The sequence below is a fragment of the Harpia harpyja genome, chromosome 7, assembly GCF_026419915.1.
Source record: "Harpia harpyja isolate bHarHar1 chromosome 7, bHarHar1 primary haplotype, whole genome shotgun sequence".
Lineage (NCBI taxonomy): Eukaryota > Metazoa > Chordata > Aves > Accipitriformes > Accipitridae > Harpia > Harpia harpyja.
The window spans coordinates 26137299-26156663 of NC_068946.1; the positions used below are offsets into that span (position 1 = coordinate 26137299).

At 40.4% G+C, this 19365-nt stretch overlaps 2 protein-coding genes across 5 annotated transcripts; one reads left to right on the forward strand and one right to left on the reverse strand.

The window, feature by feature from the left end:
• Positions 1 to 1038: 1038 nt before the first annotated feature.
• Positions 1039 to 11433, reverse strand: TYW5 (tRNA-yW synthesizing protein 5). Of its 4 annotated transcripts, none has more exons than XM_052791257.1 (9): positions 11069 to 11168; positions 10403 to 10657; positions 9955 to 10109; positions 6872 to 6941; positions 5952 to 5996; positions 5291 to 5428; positions 3721 to 3808; positions 3079 to 3195; positions 1039 to 1433 (listed from the first exon to the last, which is right to left on the reverse strand). In XM_052791257.1, exons 3-9 carry the CDS (start codon positions 10083 to 10085, stop codon positions 1177 to 1179), a joined length of 846 nt encoding a protein of 281 aa, XP_052647217.1. In that variant the 5' UTR covers positions 10086 to 10109; positions 10403 to 10657; positions 11069 to 11168; the 3' UTR covers positions 1039 to 1176. The 4 variants fall into 4 exon arrangements, with proteins under 4 accessions (XP_052647217.1, XP_052647216.1, XP_052647213.1 ...); XM_052791256.1 differs by lacking the exon at positions 11069 to 11168 and adding an exon at positions 10745 to 11023; XM_052791253.1 differs by lacking the exon at positions 10403 to 10657 and having other exon boundaries at positions 11069 to 11433.
• A 14-nt stretch (positions 11434 to 11447) lies between these two features.
• On the forward strand, positions 11448 to 18420 carry MAIP1 (matrix AAA peptidase interacting protein 1). The gene is made up of 5 exons (XM_052791258.1): positions 11448 to 11783; positions 13182 to 13253; positions 15031 to 15157; positions 16161 to 16311; positions 18149 to 18420. Exons 1-5 carry the CDS (start codon positions 11463 to 11465, stop codon positions 18225 to 18227), a joined length of 750 nt encoding a protein of 249 aa, XP_052647218.1. The 5' UTR covers positions 11448 to 11462; the 3' UTR covers positions 18228 to 18420.
• The last annotated feature ends 945 nt before the right edge of the window (positions 18421 to 19365 follow it).

The following is a 19365-nucleotide window of genomic DNA, read 5'->3' on the forward strand; positions in this document are numbered from 1 at the left end:
AGAAGAATAATCTCCTGCTTTTCTGGAGAAAGTTTTTTCCAGCACTTTATTAACACTACATATCTATTTAGTCTAAGAGCTTTTGCCAAGTTGCAGTTCTCAAAAAACACCACTAGAAGTAACAGACTGACCTAAGTCAGGTAAATGCTGCATTCCCCAGACAGCACTAGTAATAACGTCAGAGGGATTTCAAAGGGACAATGACAACCTATCTTTTCTCTGAGATGCCCATCTTTATTTCACAAGGCTTTTGTAAGCACTGTAATCAGCTGAAAAGTAACCATCTACAATGCCTGTACAACAGGCTCCATCCCAAAAGGTGCGATGCAACCCCCTTTCATATGGTAACATAATGCATCTCAAATGCTGCTGCCAATAGATTCCACATCTACTCCAGAACTATGAACTTCATTTCAGATTCTAGGACTGTAGCTGGATGGATTTGTGGGCACATTAGTTGCAAGTGTTTCACAGCTGCAGAAACAGCAATGCTGCCCGACTGCACTGGGGCATTGACAAACAAGGTTTCCTGCACAATACATTATTCAGCTAGGAAAGGGGTAAATCATTTACTTTGCGGTCAAGCTGCTGCACAATTCTAAGCTTAACTTTGCATGAATAGTTAGCCTTTGCTTTTTTCCCCATGCCTACTCTCAGTTTCACCACAAGGGGGAGCAGAAACTCCCCACTCTTATTACCAGGCTATTACTCAAAAAGATACCATGACCGTTAAAACCACCACCAATAGCTTTCTTGGACCTCCTCTGAAACCACTATGGCCTTCCTAAACTTTAATAAACGAGGTAGCATTCAGGAAGACGTGCAGTTACTTCTAAGCATACGTGCTGTCAGCCCAGCTCAGATACCAAAACTTTTGTTCAGAAAAATTTCAGTAGAACACTTCAAAAAAGTAGAGTTGTAAGTGCAGGCACTGCAAACATATGCCTTGTTGTAGAAAAGAGACCATCACCAGATGAAGCAGACTGTGCACACACTGCACATGAAGAAAAACAAGAAAAAAAATCTACAAGATAAACATTCACCTATAACAAAGTTTTTATCAACATAGTTTTTATTAGTCTTACAGAAAGTGTATGTATGTACACATGGACAGTTCCCATATTAACATACCATTTTCTACTTTCACAGGAGCTCGCTGAATTACAGTGTGTTATTTTATCCGTAATCATTCCTATAGGCTTTTTCTTGGATGCGTAACACCATTCTCCGAGCATAAAAATCCCTATATTCCTCAGGTAGTTCTTCAAGTGTTTTCAAGGCCCTGTCCAAGATCTGTATAGCTCTAGAGGCTGCTGTGGGATCTTTATTTCCGTAAGTGTCGCTCTTATCATAGGACTCTGCAGGAAGGTGCTTCCAAAAGACATTCAGTGCCACTCCAAATTCCTCAGAAATTACATTGTGGAACCACAAAGCTGTAGAAAGAAGAACGTCTACAATGAAAATTAGTATCTGAAACTTCCATGTGACTCATAACAAGTGTCAGAATTGCCCAGACTAAATCTAGTTGAGGAGAAGCCTCAACTACTGTATTTTTTGTTTATTTATAAATATTCATCTCTGAATATATTGCGTTGTACTAAATTTAAGAAGTTCTTCAAGACGTTTACATCAATCCATAACTTCACACAAAAGTAACAATTGCTGAAGTATAAAGAGACACTCAAATGTAAGCAAATGATAAGCGTGTGTAGGATGAAAATAAGACATCTTCCCTGTTCACCTCACTCATCTGCTCTGAATGCAGTTGCTAATATTTTCGTAATGAAGTCATGAGGCTTTTCAGTTGAATCATCATGGCTGTGGTAAGGAACCAAAGACATTTTTGCCTCATTGAGTACATTTTAAAAATAAGTTTAATATGGTATATTTACCCTATTTCAATTTAAGCTAAAAGACTGAATGCCATGCTTATTGCAGCCTAGTTGCTTGTATGTGCTGAAGACATAGAAAAGCTCATTCTGAGAAATGAACAAAAGTTTCTTTCAGGTTAGGAAGAGGGGCTGCTTCTACCTTCTCCATAATAATCACACACATTTCTCAAAGAACATCTTTTTTCAGTGGTATGCATTCCAGAATGCTGACAAAGCTAGCACCATTCTCTGGACTCAAAAATCCCTATACTCCCCAGTCATTCTTAAGAGTGCTGAGTGTGTCTTAAGTTTGGACTAGCACAGCTACTGGAAAAGACAATCTAATATCTGTATTGCATAGAACAAAACAAATTATATATGCTGACATTAGCAACAGTGTGACATACCTTTCACAAACTGTAACCAAAAGTTTCTTAACAAAGAAACACAAATGTTAAGTTGAAAATTAAGTAATGAGTCCAAGGCTAAGAATCTATTTTAAAACTTCTAAAAACCTACTGCCTTCTTGTTTACTGGCCTGTTTATATTGCTCAGATAATAGGAAAAGCAACAGAGTAAGTATCTGTGACAAGCTCATGATAAGTTAAAATAAAAAATTAGTAACAAGTAGGAGTAGTTCAATAGGAGTAATTCAAATGCCTTTCCCTGATCACCAGAATTTTGTCATCTCAGCCTAGGAAGCAGCTTTATATTTTCTGCTTGTGCAGAAAAATGATTAGGACTTGTCTTTCCATTCCCCAAAGGTGATTATAAATTTCTAGACAGTCCAATAACTCTACCATCCATAAATCTCATCAAATCACACGCCTCAAAGTTCTCAAGTGCCAAAGCTACAGAAGAACAGAAATGGTACTTCACTAAAATTCTGTCATTAGAAAACTCAGGTCACTGAAGTAATTTCAGAGTTCACAAGTTGATTTTTATAGTACTAATCTATTAAGACACAAATTCAGAAGCATACAGTGTAATCCTGAGGGAAGGTAAGATTTGTAGGTAGATGCAATAATACCTTTTATTAGGCTAATTAGTACAGTTGGAAGAAGTAGACAAGTTTTGCCAATGTCTTTAGATGCTCCTACTTATAACATAGAAATGCTTCAGTAACCTCTTACCATCCCTAGAAATGAGAAATTGCAAACAAAACTGTTTAAAAACACAACATGGTCGGGAACTATTTGTTACTTACCTGGAATAAATAACACATCTCCTGCTTCCAGAAAACACTGATAGCGCTTGGCTTTCACAAAAAGGGGATATTTCTCTAAATCTGGGTTATCCACATCCAGCACCTTTGACTTAGTACCTAGGAAAGTTTTCAGAAGTAATGAGTAAACATTCCTACTCTTCCAACAGTAACAAAGCATTATCACATTGCTGGAAATGGCAGTTCTTGAATCAAATTACTGGTTTCTTTTTCTGTAACTCTTCTAAAAACCAGGGAAACCTGATGGCACTCCTCATTTACTGAAGAGACATGTTCTCCTGTTGTCTATATTTCTCCTGTAACTGCAACCTTATTAACACTAAAAGACACTTTCCCTGACGTTTAAAACACCATTTTGAATCCAGACAGAACACTGTACTCCTCCACAGATAGATGCTGAAAACAACCAGGCAAAGCTGCTGCACTCCTTTGCAAATTTCCTAACCTGCCCCACTAAAATGATTAGCTTTGACTAAGGCAAACAGGATCAGAGTTAAGGGACCAAATGACTTCTTTTACATCAAGCTGTCCGTTAGTGATTTTTTTTTCTACAGTGCAACACTTGTGAGCTGGAAGGCAACTATGATCACCAAACTCTGAACTAGATACATATGACATCCATACCTGATAAATATAAATACGGTGCATCTCGAGGACTATACAAAACAACTCGTTTTTTCCCTGTTACTTGGATTAAGAAGTTATCCATTACCTGGAATAAGCATAGTAAGAGAGATGTCAGCCAAGAGTTACGAATGAATACATAGCTTGCAACTAATCTAAAGTATCATCAGCTTAAAAGAGGGAATTATTACAACCTTCACATGTTAGGAATTACCTAAAAGAGGTTCCACATATAATTAATCTAAAAAACTCAAGAATGTGAGTTACTTTATCCCCTGAAGTATTCTTGACAGATAGTTGTGCTGGTTTTGGCTGGGATAGAGTTAGTTTTCTTCATAGTAGCTGGTATGGGGCTATGGTTTGGATTTGTGCTGAAAACAGCATTGACAATGCCAAGATGTTTTAGTTACTGCTGAGCAGTGCTCACACAGAGCCAAGGCCTTTTCTGCTTCTCACACCACCCCAGCCTTGGGGGCACACAAGAAGTTGGGAGGGAACCCAGCTGGGACAGCTGACCCCCACTGACCAAAGGGATATTCCAGACCATATGACGTCATGCTCAGCGTATAAAGCTAGGAGAAGAAGGAAGGGGGGGATGTTCAGAGTGATGGCGTTTGTCTTCCCACGTAACCATTAAAATGTGATGGAGCTCTGTTTTCCTGGAGATGGCTGAACACCTGCCTGCTGATGGGAAGTAGTGAATGAATTCCTTCTTTTGCTTTGCTTGCGTGCGCAGCTTTTGCTTTACCTAGTAAACTGTCTTTATCTCAACCTGCAAGTTTTCTCACTTTTACCCTTCTGATTCTCTCCCCCGTCCCACTGTGAGGGACTTGAGTGAGCAGCTGCGTGGTGCTTAGTTGCCAGCTGGGGTTAAACCACGACAATAGTATATCTGGAAACACAATATTGCTTTCCAACAACTTTGTGTTTTTCCTTAAATAGGAATCAAGTTCTTCCATCTTAAAACACAAAGGCATACCATACTTTAGACATATAAACCAGCAAAATATAATACAAAATATATTTTTTCAGTGTTACCCCTACCTCATTTTGCTGACTTTCTATTGATAAAGGATTCTTTTTCCTAATTATAATGGAAAAAACTATTTTTCTTATAAATAAATTTATTCAGAATTACACAGCACAATGTTAGAAGACAATCTTATTTGGCATCTACCACATTGCAGCAACAGACCACCACAATCATTGTACAATTACCAACAATCTGGCCATTAGAATAAAAAAATGAAGGTACTCTTAAAGACGAAAATGTTGAAAGTTACTGTGTTTCAGATCTTTAACTGAAACGCAAAACAGTAAAAAAAAAAGGGAACAACATCAAACATTATTTAAGATTACAAGTATGGAATTAGACATAAAACCAGTAAGATATTATGCCCACACAATACATCTATTTAAAATTCACTGTACCACTGAATGTGATTCATTTTACTATTTCAAAATACATGAGGTTTGTCATTAACTGATCTTTGTCAGAGATCTGCACCTTAATATCTCAACTCCTTAACACCATCTGCAACATTTTCTGCTAAACACATGTATTACCTACATCATAATGTGTCCATAACTGTAATCCAGCTGAGCTGATGCGGAATACACTAGAGAAAAACTGTTCCTTCTCAAAATACTCTGGAATCTGAACATCTTCTGCCAAAACAGGAAACTGCTTTCTGATATCTGCAATATCCTGAAACAAAAAGGACATAACTCTCAGAGAACCATATACACACATTAAAATAAGGGAGCACTTCACTATCATTTCCCATCATATGAAACACGAGGCTAGAACTTCAGCATTGGCGAATAGCTGGAAATGGCAATGCTTTTTGGTGGTCACCCTTTCAGCGGTGACTTGGTCAACAATATTAATAAGAACAGCCAGAGAGCTGCTTTGAACCATGGCTGCTAGAAATCACACTGAAGAAGCAAGACATGATCAGAAATCCTTTTATATTAGTTTACAACAAAAGCTAAAGAATGGGAGGTGAGGAATGTACTCTTTAGTGATCAGCTAAGCTCTCATATAAGGGCAACTATTTTAGACACTTAGGTTTAAATATTCTGACCTAAATCTAGTCAGTTTCACAGGCCAAGTGACCATAAGCAAGTTGTATGCCTGTACTACACAGCCAGCAGATGACAACAGGCTTTTAAAAAGATTCCTAAACTGCGACTTTACAATATTAGAAATGTAATCTCAAGTAACTCACCTTCCTAGCATCTTCACCCACTGATCGCAAATAGTACTTTTCATCCTGAAGAGAACACAAAAAGAGAATTGTTTTGGTTTTTTAATAAGAATTACAAACACACTTAAACAAAAAGCCTGTATTTTCTCATTAATCTAATGCAGGGCTTCATTAAAATATGGTACAAATGAATGGCATTTACAAATTCAGCTACTTTGTTATGCTGCCTTTACTCTACTGCTCCCTGCTGTTCGTCTCAAGAAATGGGAAAAATACGTTAACTGAGAGTAAGAAGAGTAGTGGGGCGAGACTTGTCAACTGCTTCAGCATTGCTGTTACTGAACAGATTCAAAGCAAATACAGATTATAATTTAAGTTCTTCAGAACACTGGTGCAGGAAGCTATTTCAACTGGCTTTAAAACTTACAGCATCCTATGTAGTATAAAAGGTAAAAAGCATGTCTGCATTCAAAACTTTTTGCTTCCTAATCACAGTTATCTGAAAAATCCCTAGTTTGAACACTGATAGGTAAAGATAGCCATACATTTGGTACTCACAAATTATGTTGCAATAAATCTGTATTTGTATTTTGATAGCAGATGTATTCATGACATTTTCTTGCAAAACACGTAAATGATACAGTTATTATTCTAAAGCAAGGTTTAATTTCTAAATTTTGTGCTGGAATTTTGCTCATGTAAGCAGGTTTTGTTAACAGAAAGAGGATGACTGAAGTTAACCACACTGTACACATACAAAACAACTTCCAAGAAAAATTACTTCTCCCCACATTTTTCCCTTGGCTCCAAGCCACACAAAACAGTTAATTCTAAGATCGAGTGCTTTACTGGAGTAAGACTTTAAATTACAATTCGTCATTTTCCCCTCCATATAGTGGCAAAATAACTGACAGAAGAAACTGTGACACTAAGGAAATTACCTCAGAAAGAAAGTACTCCTTGTGTTTGACTTCAGCTGCTCTTTGTACAAATACATCAAAAGGCAGAGTTCTGAAATATAAATATTTAAATCTATACAATGAATCAATGTAACAACACATGGTCTAAATGCCAGGTTTAAAATCATAAATTCCCTTAGCATATCTAGTATAACTGAAGATAAAAAAAAAAAAAAAGAGCAGCATATTGTATTTAACATGGTGACTAATCAGTGTTTGCAGTGGATGTTTGAAGAGTTCTACCAAGACAGAAATCCTACACTTACAAACCTCTCTGCTTTAGTAAATTGTTCCAATGTATATCCAAACAGAATCATGTAATTGCTGAGGCTGGAAGGCACCTCTGGAGATCCTCCAATCCAATCCCCTTGCCAAGAGCAGGGTCAACTACAGTAGATTGCCCAGGACAGCATCCAGCTGGGTTTTGCTTATCTCCAAGGATGGAGACTATAACCTCTCTGGGCAACCTGTTCCATTGTTTGACCACCATCACTGTAAAAGAGGGGGTTTTTTTTAAATAGTTTAACAGAATTTCCTATATTTCAGCTTGTGCCCATTGCCTCTTGTCCTGTCACCATGATCCACTGAGAAGAATCCGGTTCCATCTTCTTTACTCCTTCCATCAGCTATTTATACACTTTGATAAGATCCCCTCTTGAGCTTAAGAGGTCTGAATGCAGGTCACAGTGCAGGAAATTTCTTCACAGTCAAATTAGACTCAAACTGTGGCCAACACCTGACAGTACTTGCTTAGACTATTTCTCTAACGGTGTGTCATTTTTAGGCTTGTTTACTGTACATTTTTATAAATTTGTAGAAAAGCTCAGCATCAAGAAAACTACTGCAGGTGATATACATATGTTTATATCTATGCATTTTCTGCTATGAATCTGTGCATGAACACAGATACCTATCTTCATTTGTAGATCTATAAAATTTATTTCAGTTATCTGATTTTTTTTTTAAATATGTGCTACCTCAGCTGAGCAAAACACAGGAATCTTGGTATTTTCAAGTGGTTTTTTACAGTTTTCCTTGAATTTATTAAACACAACTTCAGAAGATTCAAAAAGAATCACTAGACATTACAGCCTGTCCCTCTGAAGTCAATAAAAGTGTTCGATATTTATTTAAACAATGGGAACTTTCATAAGGATTACAGATTTTGGCATCAGTTGAGAGCTGAATGGCAAACCAAGCACAAGAAGAAATAGGACATGTATTCATTGTTACGAATATTATGTTATGAATTCAATGTTGTGTTCATTCAACTTACCATCTCACATTAACTGTCACTGGGTAACGAATATATTGCATGTAGATATCAAATTTCAGAGCAACCACCAAGTACCCAGGGTTAAGAAGAAACTATCCTCAAGCATAATTTTTCGTGATCCTGTTATCCTTTCTACCGGAATGTGACCTGCATCTGACAGTACTTAGACCACTTCTCTAAACATTTCAGGCTTGTTTGTAATAGTCAAATACTACAACCACTGAAGTCAATGGAAAAACAAACAAAACCCAACCCTCTGACTTCAGTTGAACTGTTGTATCATGCCCATTTACATTTGCTACTGAAGAAAGTGAGAGCAGAGCTCCACGACAGCTTAAACTGATGCATGCTGGTGCTGCCACAGCTCTGCCCTTGCTGTCTACCCTAATCATCCCATCTCCTCCCTTACGCTAGCACTGGCACTCATCTGACCTCATGGTGAACCTGCTTGCAAAGCTAAAACAGCAGAAAAACATTCAGATTTCTGCAGCACATCACAACATGGCTGGCTGAGTACCAGAACCAACACAAAGACAGGGGTAGGAGCACACAACTTGCAACAGGACTGCAGTACTACTCACGTGCGTCAGTTTAAACTCATGGAACTGCATGTTAAGTCCTCAGTGTTTCTATTCGTTTAGTTCTACTTATTCTCCCTTCATATTAGAATCAGGGGCTTGCTCTGGAAACGGTCAAAGCTTCCTGAATTTCAAGTGAAGTAGGTGAAAGTCCTAACACCTGCTATAATGAAGCATCATCAGAGCACCTCCATATGGCTGTCTACAAACCTGCTAAAACTAGCAGGCCGGATCAACTGGATGCGAACTCACAATGAGAGAAATTCTAATAAGAAACAAAATGGGGGGGGAGGGAAGGAAATATGGAGATAAGGCAAAATCATTCAAGTACAACCTAATTTCAAAGATTCAGAAGTTCATTATGCCATGAGCAGAATACAGCATGATTATAAGGTGTTTTTTCTCCTGAACAAAAGGCTCCACTCATAGAGACTTGTAGCTTGTTTACATTTACAGCATATGCTTCAGCCTTCTTACAAGTTTAACAGACCAAACACTCTTGTTCCTACTTAGGGAAAACAACTAAAATAAAGGCTTTTACCCTTGAAGAACAACACAATCACTGAGATTAGATGAACTCTGAGGAAATGTTCTGGCAGCTACCAAGAGTTTATGTGACCCACATCAAGATAAAAGAGCTGGTGAAACATGTGATATCCAGTAGTTTGAACATTCTGAGAACTGCACATGCTAACTTTGAAAGGAGCTTGGTTTTAATTAGTAACATCCCTCTAGAGTGGAATAGCATGCCTGCCACATGCCAGCATTCAAAGAGGTTCAGACACATGGCAAGTCAGAAACTAGCACTATTCAGTAACACTGAAAACGCACCATATAATTAGAACAAAATAGCATATCATCTAGTATCAAGGAGTTTTCGGTTTGTTTTTTTTTATTAACACCAGCAAATGCCAGGCTCAAATTTCCTACAAGAGTGCTCTGTCAAAATATCTTCATAACACTTCTTCATGCCATCACTTTTAAGGCCCTGTTTGGCCCCTCCTTTCACCCTTGTAGTATTTATTCAGGGTGTTGAGATATTGGTGGAATGAAAAGTAGAGGAGGAAATCAAGGACAGTACTTTGATACGTCATTTAAAGTTTTCACAAAGTATCTTCATATTCTCACCCTTAGCTTCAAACAGATGCACTGTATGTCTGACAGTTACGAGCACATGCCATTAAAATACAAGAGGCTTTGGAATGAAGTACCTATACACAAAGTTCTTACTGAGGAAATCCATCTGTGGCACTGCAGAAACATGAATCTTTACTTCTTTAGATCCTTCAGCTTGGCTCAAGTAATCTACTGTCCATTTGGTTGTGCAAGTGCCCAGTTCCATTCCTTTCAGCACTACTGGCTTTCTCTAAAGAACAACAACAATAACAAAAAAATCAATGCTGAAATGATCATAGTACCCAGTGGCAAAAAATCAGAATTAGTTTTTCAGACTAAGTACACGCAAACAAGTCAGTTGAATACCAGGGCCCACTATACAAAGTCACAACTGATCTTTTCACAAATGAACAATGTGAATCAGAATGCTGAATGTTGAAACAAAATGCAGTAAATCATGGGACTGTTTCTCTATTTACTATATTCTCTTTCCCAGCGGGGTAAGGAAGAATACGGAGAGGCAAAGACAATTTTAATGCTCACTTTGTGCTGGGGCCCTTGAGGAATCTAGCCAGACTAAGGAACAGCTTTAGTCATCCCAGCCAGAGCTTGGCAGAAAACAGAGAAAAGAGCACACAGTGAAGGTGTAGCCTGTGAGCTACGGTGGTGCTATATGCTCTCATGAAGGAAGCTCTTTCCACCTGTATTAAGGCTCCTTGACGCTGACAACCACGAACAGGTTTGATCCACTGCATGCACGAAAATCAGCAGAAAGACACTTCTGCTTTGAATCGGGACCTTGGAGAAAAAAGGAAGCAGCGCTGCCAAAGCAACAAAACCAGCAATCACACTTTTTTTAACCGCTGTCAAAGAAAACGAACTCACAGGGAGATCCGCCGTCAGAGCTTTTCAGCAGCTCAGAGAGATTTGCCTGTAGAAGCTCCTGACCTCACCGGCCACATCGTGGATCGCGACACCTCTCAGGAGCCACGTAACGCCAAAACCTGCGGTTTGTCCGCACCGGCTCTGCCAGGTGAGGAGGCGTCACGGGAAACTTTCCGTCCTCCCTCGTCTCCCCGTCCGGTCCCGGTCCGTTCCAGCGGGGCCCCGCTCACGACACGCAGCCGGCGCGAAGCCGGCCCCCCCGCGGCCGTTGAAGCCCACCCTCCCCGCGCGGGCCCGCCGAGACGAGAGCGGCAAGAGCCGTACCCGGGGGTAGATGTCTCGCAGGAACTGCTCCCGCCTGACCCCGGCCAGCCGCGCCACCGGCACCACCGGCTGCTCCCGCCGCTCCATGGCCGCTTCCGCGCCGACGAGCCGCGTCCGTCCCCCGCCGCTCCCCCCGGAAGGAAGAGCTCGCGCAGAAACGTTCCCCGCCGCCTCCCGCTAGGCGAGGGCCGGGGAAGCGGCGGATTCCTCCCTTCTCCGGGAGGCGGGTCCCGCGGTGACTGCGCGCTCCCCTGAGCCAGCGCGATTGGAACCGCCGGTCACCCGGGCCGGCACCGCCTCCGGAGGACGCCCCGCCATCAGGGAACCGGCGGCGGCGGCTCTGTTTCCCGCGGAGCGGTTGTTCCGGTCGGTCGGGGCGGGGACAGCGGGCATCATGGCGCTGCGCGCGGCTCCTGGCCGCGGGCGCTGGCTCGCGCGCGCGCTCGCGGCGCCGGGTGCGGCCCGGGTCCCGCCGCCGCCCGTCGCGGTTGCCTCGGCCCTGCTGGTGGCCGGGCGCCGGCCTCTCCGGCCCGCCGCGCGGTTCGCCAGCACCGCCGGGCAGGGGCCGGAGGCCGAGGGTCCGCAGCGGCGGGTGGTGGTGGTGAGGATCACCAGCCCCTTCGCCTGGCTCCGCACCCGCTTCTATTATCTCCTCATCCGCCTCTACTTCGACCAGGAGTTCAGCATCGAGGAGTTCACCCGGGGGGCCAAGCAGGTGAGCGCCGAACGGGCGGCGGGGCTCGGTCACCGGCCCGGCCCGGCCCGGCCCGGCGCCTCAGGGAGACGAGAATGGCCTGTCGGCCTGCCTGAGGGGAACGGCGCCCGGGGCGTGCTGCTGCGCCCCGGCCCGCCGCGGCCCCTTGGGGCGGCCCCGCTGCGGCTCCCGAGGGGGCTGCCGGTGCCCGGGTTTAATTTCCCACGCGGACATCGTAGCGCCTGTGTTCTCTCGTGTGCACGATAGATGGAGTTCCCCACTTCTGGCTCCAAGCACCTCACTTCTGGGGGAAGTGAGAGTATTCGGAGGTGCGCTTTTCTTCAGACTTTTCTTGTTTTCTTTTCCCAGATTCCACAATGAAAATGAGCTGGTTTAGCCGACCCCAAAATAGTATGAAGGAAGGTGCTTCCAGACGTTTTAGAGAATTTAAGGAGAAATGCAGCTCCTCTTAGCTGGTTTTCCTAAAATGACAAAGCTTAGGCAGGCATAGAGCTGGTGCATATATTTGTTTCTCCAAATATATGAACCCAATAAGCTTTGTCAACAGAATGTGTCAAAGAGGCAGTGATCTCAAAGCTAATCATGTAAAAATTACGGAGTTAGCTGCTGTGAAACTTCAGTTGCTGTATTTAATTATAAAAAACAAACAAACAAACAAAAAAACAGCTCAGAACAACACACCAAGTGGTAGGGGACAGAATGTTAAAATGCTTAAGATCAGGTCAAGAAAGACAAAAAAAAAACTACACCGAATTAGTTGCCATGCATGCAGAACCACCTGTTTTACCTTGTCCTGGGTTTTTTTGTGTCTTTATACTTGCTGTAGAATCCTTCTGTCCGCATTTTACAAGTACGCTCTTTGAATGTGTAGAGGCATTATTGTATGCAAATTTACCTGCAAAATTGAGGGGGAAAGGGGAGTTGAGTTTCCAGAAGCTTGGAGACTAAACCAGATTTATAAAGAAATTTTATAAACTGGAGCTTCTGTTTCGACTGAAACCAGATGAGCTGGGTAGAGGGGCAGGGGAATAAAATATTTACAGGGAAAGACGTAGACTGTTTGAATTATCAAAAAGAGAGTAAAAACAACTTATATAGGTTACTGCAATGCTGCTTTTTTTGTAAGCTGTGCATTCACTTGTCTGTTATCAAAAGGTTTGATGCTTTAAATGAGAGACTGAAAAGAAACCTTACACTTTTATCAGTTCATGGAATCACTTTTTTAATGCTGGAGGTCTTGAATTTCAATGGTGATACATTCTGCAAACACTGAAATCTTACATCATGGAATATTTGGGTAGCTTGTCACATAATGATGGATTTGTCTGAAAAATAAGCCAACTTAGTGTTATTTGTTCATGTATCTCTCTTTTTTTTGTTTGTTTTTTGTTTTGGTAGGCCTTTTCTGTTGTTTCAAAGCTGCTGTCTCAGTGTAAACTTGACCTGCTGGATGAACTTGTATCAGCAGAGGTAAATGCTTTCCATCTCTTATTCCAGCAGTTGATTTTCCATTATGAAGTAACATCCATTCAACCTGTCATTATCTACAAATACTGCCAGTTTGGTCTAATTTGGAAAAAACAGCATAACGCAGAACAGGGCAATTGTTTGTCCTGCAGCTTTTTTGTGTTTAATTTCCAGGCGCGCAACTTAAATTAAAGTTACTGTATTTAAACAAAAAAAAAAATATTCTTGTCATTGAGCATAAGGACTGGTTGCCAAAAAGACTGCAGATGTACCAGAAAGGACTGAAAGGCAGTGGGTCTGGATGGCAGGCAGAGTTGCATACCTCTCTTGCTGTTGGCAGATAGCTGACGCTTTCGGTCTGTGCACCAGAATTCAGATGAAGAAAGGAACTGGTTTGTGCTCATCCCCGCTGCACTAATACATTCCCACCCCCAAGCAGATCATACAGCCAATTACGGGTTTTGGCTGGAAGGCCTCAGTCTTGTGTCATGGTCTCAGGGATATGGCTGACCTGGCTAGTTAAACATCGGTGCTGTGTGTTCTGTGTTTTTATGAATTTTAATTGCTGAAGTTGTCTTGGCCTTCCCAGGGGACGGAGGTAGCAGATGCATCAGTGTCAAGTGGAGGAGATACTTCAGGTCTATGTCTGCCTTGTTACTGGATGTCAGCTTGGCCTGCCCTATTGCCACCCATGTCTTTGCAGCAAAAATTTTGGTCCTGTTCTAGTGCATCCCCACTGGACAATCTTGCTTCCTCTCTCTGAGCAGACATAGCAATAAAATGTGAGTTTGTTTCTTATAGTTGTTTTGAAAGAGCATCTCCTCTTCCTCTGCTCATCTTAAATTCTTCAGGTGATCAGGTTAACATTAATCCAGAGACCTCATGTAACCAGAGCATGTAGTGGATGAGGCTGTTATACAACACGATTTTGTTGTTGCTTTGGCTAGTGAATTTTATACCTGCAAAATGTACTAGAAACCAATGTCTTCTAGTGAAGGATTGTCTTTTGCTTCCGTGCGACCTCTGGATTTGTTTGTTGTTTAAAAATGGCAATTCAAGTTAGGCTAAAAACTGATTATGAGTCAAAAATAAGTGCTGCACAGCTTCATTCTTCCTTGTGACATGTCTTTCTTGTGGTGTTTGAGGTGATGCCTCTGTTCAGTTCGTGCACCACACGCTTTTGCTACTTAACATAGCTGTGTAAGTCTTAGGACACTCAAATACTATGGATGTGAATGCGTTATGGAACTTAAGTCCCAGAGCAATGATTTTTCAGTCTTTTCTGATTTGCAAGTGTTTCAACTTTTTCTAATGGGAATGTGGATCCCAAAATGGCAAAGATAAACTTAGTGGTAATGGAACAGCTTTTCAAAGAAATTTGTGAAAGATAACTAAGAAATAATTGAATCAAAAGCTAAGGAAAATACCCATAGCGAGAAATCAGCAGTGAGAAGGCAGAGTGTAAGTATGATTGTGGAAGCAAGCTTAACTGGTATTTTCTGGGTTCTCATGCCTTGCTTTGCAACTTCTGTTTTGACAGTACCTTTTCTAAACATTTTTTAAAATACTTGGTTTGCATTGGTTTGAGCAGTAAATGGATCTTCTTTAGTATCACTGAATTAGGGTTTGGGAGTGCCCAAACTTCCCCGTGCTTTTTCACTTCCACTGTGGTATATGTTATACAAGTGTTTTAGCAATATAGCTCATTTTAACTGCAGTAGAAAAGATTGTTACTTCAATTTCCTAATAAAAAACTAAGTGACAATTTTCCTGAATTTAGGTACTTCAGGTGCTGAAGGAAAAGATTTCTTTGCTCCCCGACAATCACAGGGATGCTTTAGCAGCTGACATTGATGCAATCATGTATACAACAGAAGGAGATGTTCGCATTTACTATGATGATGATGGTATGTTTATAATTCTAAAACATTTCAGCAATGGGCAGTCTTATTTCCTTGTGTTGCTGCTAAGCAGGCATTCTCCTTACAGATGTGTTTTTGAGTACTGTTTCTCATTACTTGTTTTTCTGTTTATAGTTCATCTATATATAATTCCTTGATTTCCTTTTAAACCAGAAACTGAGAGATTATTGTTAATAAGTCATGGTACTGTTTTGACTTCTGTTTAGGTTTTGCTCATTCCTCTTCTTCTGTAATTTCAGATTTTTACATTATTAGTCCTTAGTAATCTCAGACCACTCAAAAGCAATTATTCTACTGTATGCAGAAAGCTGTTTGCTTCAGCAATGAAAATACATCTTCCAAGAAGAATAGTGAAGGCTGGATAATGAAATAAATTTTGCTGTCTTCACTTCTACTCTGTTTTCATGGAATATACTTTGTTCTAGGATTTCTTGATTTTTTTTTTTTTCTTTTATAAGTTAATGATGAGCTCAAACAAGTTTTTCTTTTGGTTGAATACCAGCATTATGTGCTCAGTTCATGATCAGTTGAGATGGTTTATAGTCTAACCATGGGTCTTCCAATGAGTGTTTCAAATTGTCAGACCCAGTGAGCTTTTTTCCTGTTTTGGGAGATAAGAATTTTTTTTTTCTCTTAGATTCCTCCTGAGTTTGAACTACTCTCCATACTTTTGTAGTATCAGTAGCTGGCTTTGGACCTTAAAAAAAGTGGTAACCAGCTTTTTTTCATATGGTTTGATTGTGTACAATGTCATGCAACACTCAGGATAAAATACATACCTTTCTACAGAATGTATTTTTATTGTTGCTAAACAGCATGAATATGGCTTTAAATAGCTTTATTGTTCATTATTCTGTCATGCATTCTTTATGGCTGAAGTCAGCTGCCCTCCCAGGGTCTCACTAGAATATATGCTAGGTAGCAAATAGGAGTATTTGACCAATGAGAAACATGAGATCGACCTTATGCTTTGATTTATTTCCAACAGGAAGAAAGTTTGTTAGCATCCTGATGCGTTTCTGGTATCTGAATGGTGCTAACCTACCTGATGAAGTACCAGGCGAAACCAAAGTTTTCCAGATTGTGTTTGGAGATGAAAGCACAAAAGAAAAAAGACATCTTTTAACAGCAAACTATGAGTAAGTTTACTTGTCCCTTTTTTTTCCTTCACGTATGTGGCCTAGCTGTGTGGAAAGCAGTTTGGGAACTGGAAGCATTCACACTGTGCCAGTGCTGAACTCAGTATGTTTTAATTTACCTTGATTCTAATCTAAGTTAGTTCACATGCAGCTTTCCAGTTTTGGTTCTAGGGCCAAATTTTTTAAATACCCCGTAAAGTCATTATGTTATTACCTTGCTTCTGAGTTGACATTAATGGGAACTCTGTCAGGAAGAGCAGTAGTTAGAGCACTGAATGAGGTTTCTGTTCCTTTCCTATACTGCTTCTGCAGCTTTCGGGAAATAGGCCAATATCAGTTCTTGTTTCCCATTTCTTGTAGCACAGCTAACAGCAATGCAGTCAAGCCAAGCAGTCAAGTGTGGAGCTGCTGGCTTGTCGCTTCCTGCACAAAAGTCAGAACTGCAATTAGCTGAAAGAGTAGCACGTGAAAGAGGAAATTATTTAGCCAAATGCTTTCTACAGAAATGCAGAACAAAGCAAGCATCGCTTGGTGTTCAGATAATTCATGCCACACTGATCCAATCCCTCAAAGCCCACGTTAGGTAGATGGATTTTCATAGAAATGCTTGTAAATAATGTCTGTGTTTGTGTACTGATGTCAGAGCAGTGCAGAAATATCTGCACAGTTGGCAAAATGTATGGAAAATAACATTCTCAGAAGTTGGGAAAAGTGAGGATTTTTGTGTGAGAAATGCAATATAATCAATGACTTCTACACTCATGTTTGAAATGGAGAGACTATGGAGTCTAGTTGATGAGGAGCTCTGAAACAAAGGAAACACCCTGAGGACACCAATGCTTTTTGCCTGGATGGATTTTTGTGGATCCATCCCTTAGGCAAATTCAGCATCTTCCTTAGAGTTGGAGGCTTCTGAGGCTCCATTAACCTCAAGAGCCTCCCCTTAAAGCCCTAAGTATCTTCCTAATCCCCAGCAGAGAGATCTTTGCAAGCGTGTGTTCTTTCTGCAATTTACAGTGCTAACCTAAACTTGAATGGGCAAAGATACGACAGGGCTTGGCAGCCTAGTGTTAAGTATTTGGGTGTCTGGAGAAGACAGTTTCCACGAGTGGATTTGCATGTAATTGCAAAGCGGGGAGGTTATACTGCTCTTGTCCACAATGTGCACGTTACTTGGGAGCTTGAATATTCAGCTTGAAGTTCAGACTTGGCTTTAGATGACAAGCAGTCAAAACTGACCTGCTCAGGGAGGAAGGGAAGACATTAATGACTACAAAAGGAAGAGGAAGACTGAAAATAGGGGTGGATGTTTTCATGTCCCTATCAACAGCTGCGGAATTTTCTTTCGGGGAGATTCAGTACTACTGTTAGCTTGGTCTTTGATGTATTTCTGAAAATACATTACTTCTTAAAGTATAGTTCAGTAAAAATGAAAATTTTCAGGTAGAATGCATAGCATGTGATTTCCCTTTACAACACAGTTACCATCCCATTAAATGAAACCCTTTATTTAGAGGTGAAGATCTGACACAAAGCTATATTCATGGTTACTGCTATGAAAACTGAGTGCTTTCTTGATGTCAGGGTCTTTGCTGTTGCTGCTTGATCCTGTCTGTGGGATCTGAACCGAAACACTCTGAAGTCAGTGTACTTTGTTTCTCACTATAGAATTAATTTTGATCTTCCATTTTGGGCATAAGCATCAGAGTCTAAGGAGCTTTTACAGGAACAGCTTTGAAGTAAAGTATTTTTTCATGATTTCTTGTTGGTATTAGTAGCTCTTTAAGGATCAGGTAGATTTTTAACAACTCTTCACTTACTGTCTTTCCTTTTCCAGGTTCCAAAGGGAATTCACAGAAGGAGCAAAACCAGACTGGACAATTACACGGATTGAACATCCAAGGCTATTAGAATAAATGCCTTCTACAGTCTTTTTATGTACCATTGTAAATGTTCTAATGTAACAAATACCAGGCTTTTTTTGGTCTCTTTTTTCCCTTCCTGCCTTCTCCTCCAAAAGAGGAATGAATTTTGTATGTTTGATTTCCCAAAATTGTTTCTGAAACTTACACTATGCTGCAGCATTACAATAAAGCCTTTTTCCTGGAACAGGCTAGTACAAGTTTAATTGGTACTAATGCTCATCCAAGGCATTTACACAGCATAGTTTCACGCGGGCCAGTATTACGGGTATGTTGACTTCTTACATTCTGAGAAGAAATGGTACTACTTAAAGATAAATTCATGGCTGGTGGCCCTTCTGAGTTATTTTCCTGTGTTTTTTTTTTCCCTAGGGATTGTACAATATATAACTGAATAATATGCAAGATGAAATAGAGGTAGATGGACTTCTTAGATTGTCTAGCCTCAGCAGTTCATTTTGAGGTAATCTTGCTTTTGAATATATTTGAGATTAAGGAAGTTGGAACCATTATCAGTATTTGGTACAGTATTGGAGTAAGAAAAAACTTTTAGCACTGCATTGGGAAAAAGGATCAAAGATTTTTTTTTTTTTTTTTAAGTAAAACCAACATTCCTTTCAATTCGATTACATACAGGCAATTCCAAGTTTAGAGGTTTATGAAGGAAAAATCAATCGAAAACATGAATTTAAAAGGAGAGCTGATAGTGAAGCTAAATGAAGTCCTCTGTTTGAAATGCTTGTCGAAGAAGTGAGGAGATTGTTAAAATTAGATGTTGTAACTGAACAATTTCCCGATTCTCAGATTGTTTCTGGAACATGAGAGTCCTGGTGTAAGTACCTTGAGGTTTTTATATGTAGATCAACAGGAGATCATTATAGCAGGTTTTTTTATCCCCATCTCAACTTTAAAGATAAAGCTAACTTTCTACCCAGGCATGTTGTAGAGATTCGTGCAGCGTTTTGAAAGTATGAAGTGTAATTACTGTGATTCACTGTAGTTGTGATTGAAAGGTATAAATTACATTTTCTGTAGTTCAGCTCTTTTGATGCAGTGATTTAATGAGAATAATGTTTAAAGCTTATCAACAAGTTTTTTTATGTCACATCTTGGCAAAATAATTACGGTATTT

Bases quoted from the DNA above. Each gene is read 5' to 3' on its own strand.
- MAIP1 (XM_052791258.1), top strand. From the start codon at position 11,463: ATGGCGCTGCGCGCGGCTCCTGGCCGCGGGCGCTGGCTCGCGCGCGCG. The intron at 15,158-16,160 runs GTATGTTTATAA...TATTTCCAACAG, and splicing joins CATTTACTATGATGATGATG to GAAGAAAGTTTGTTAGCATC. The intron at 16,312-18,148 runs GTAAGTTTACTT...TTCCTTTTCCAG, and splicing joins CTTTTAACAGCAAACTATGA to GTTCCAAAGGGAATTCACAG.
- TYW5 (XM_052791253.1), bottom strand. From the start codon at position 11,155: ATGGAGCGGCGGGAGCAGCCGGTGGTGCCGGTGGCGCGGCTGGCCGGG. The intron at 5,429-5,951 runs GTGAGTTACTTG...TTTTTGTTTCAG, and splicing joins TGGGTGAAGATGCTAGGAAG to GATATTGCAGATATCAGAAA. The intron at 3,196-3,720 runs GTATGGATGTCA...AAACTTTCCTAG, and splicing joins ACCGTATTTATATTTATCAG to GTACTAAGTCAAAGGTGCTG.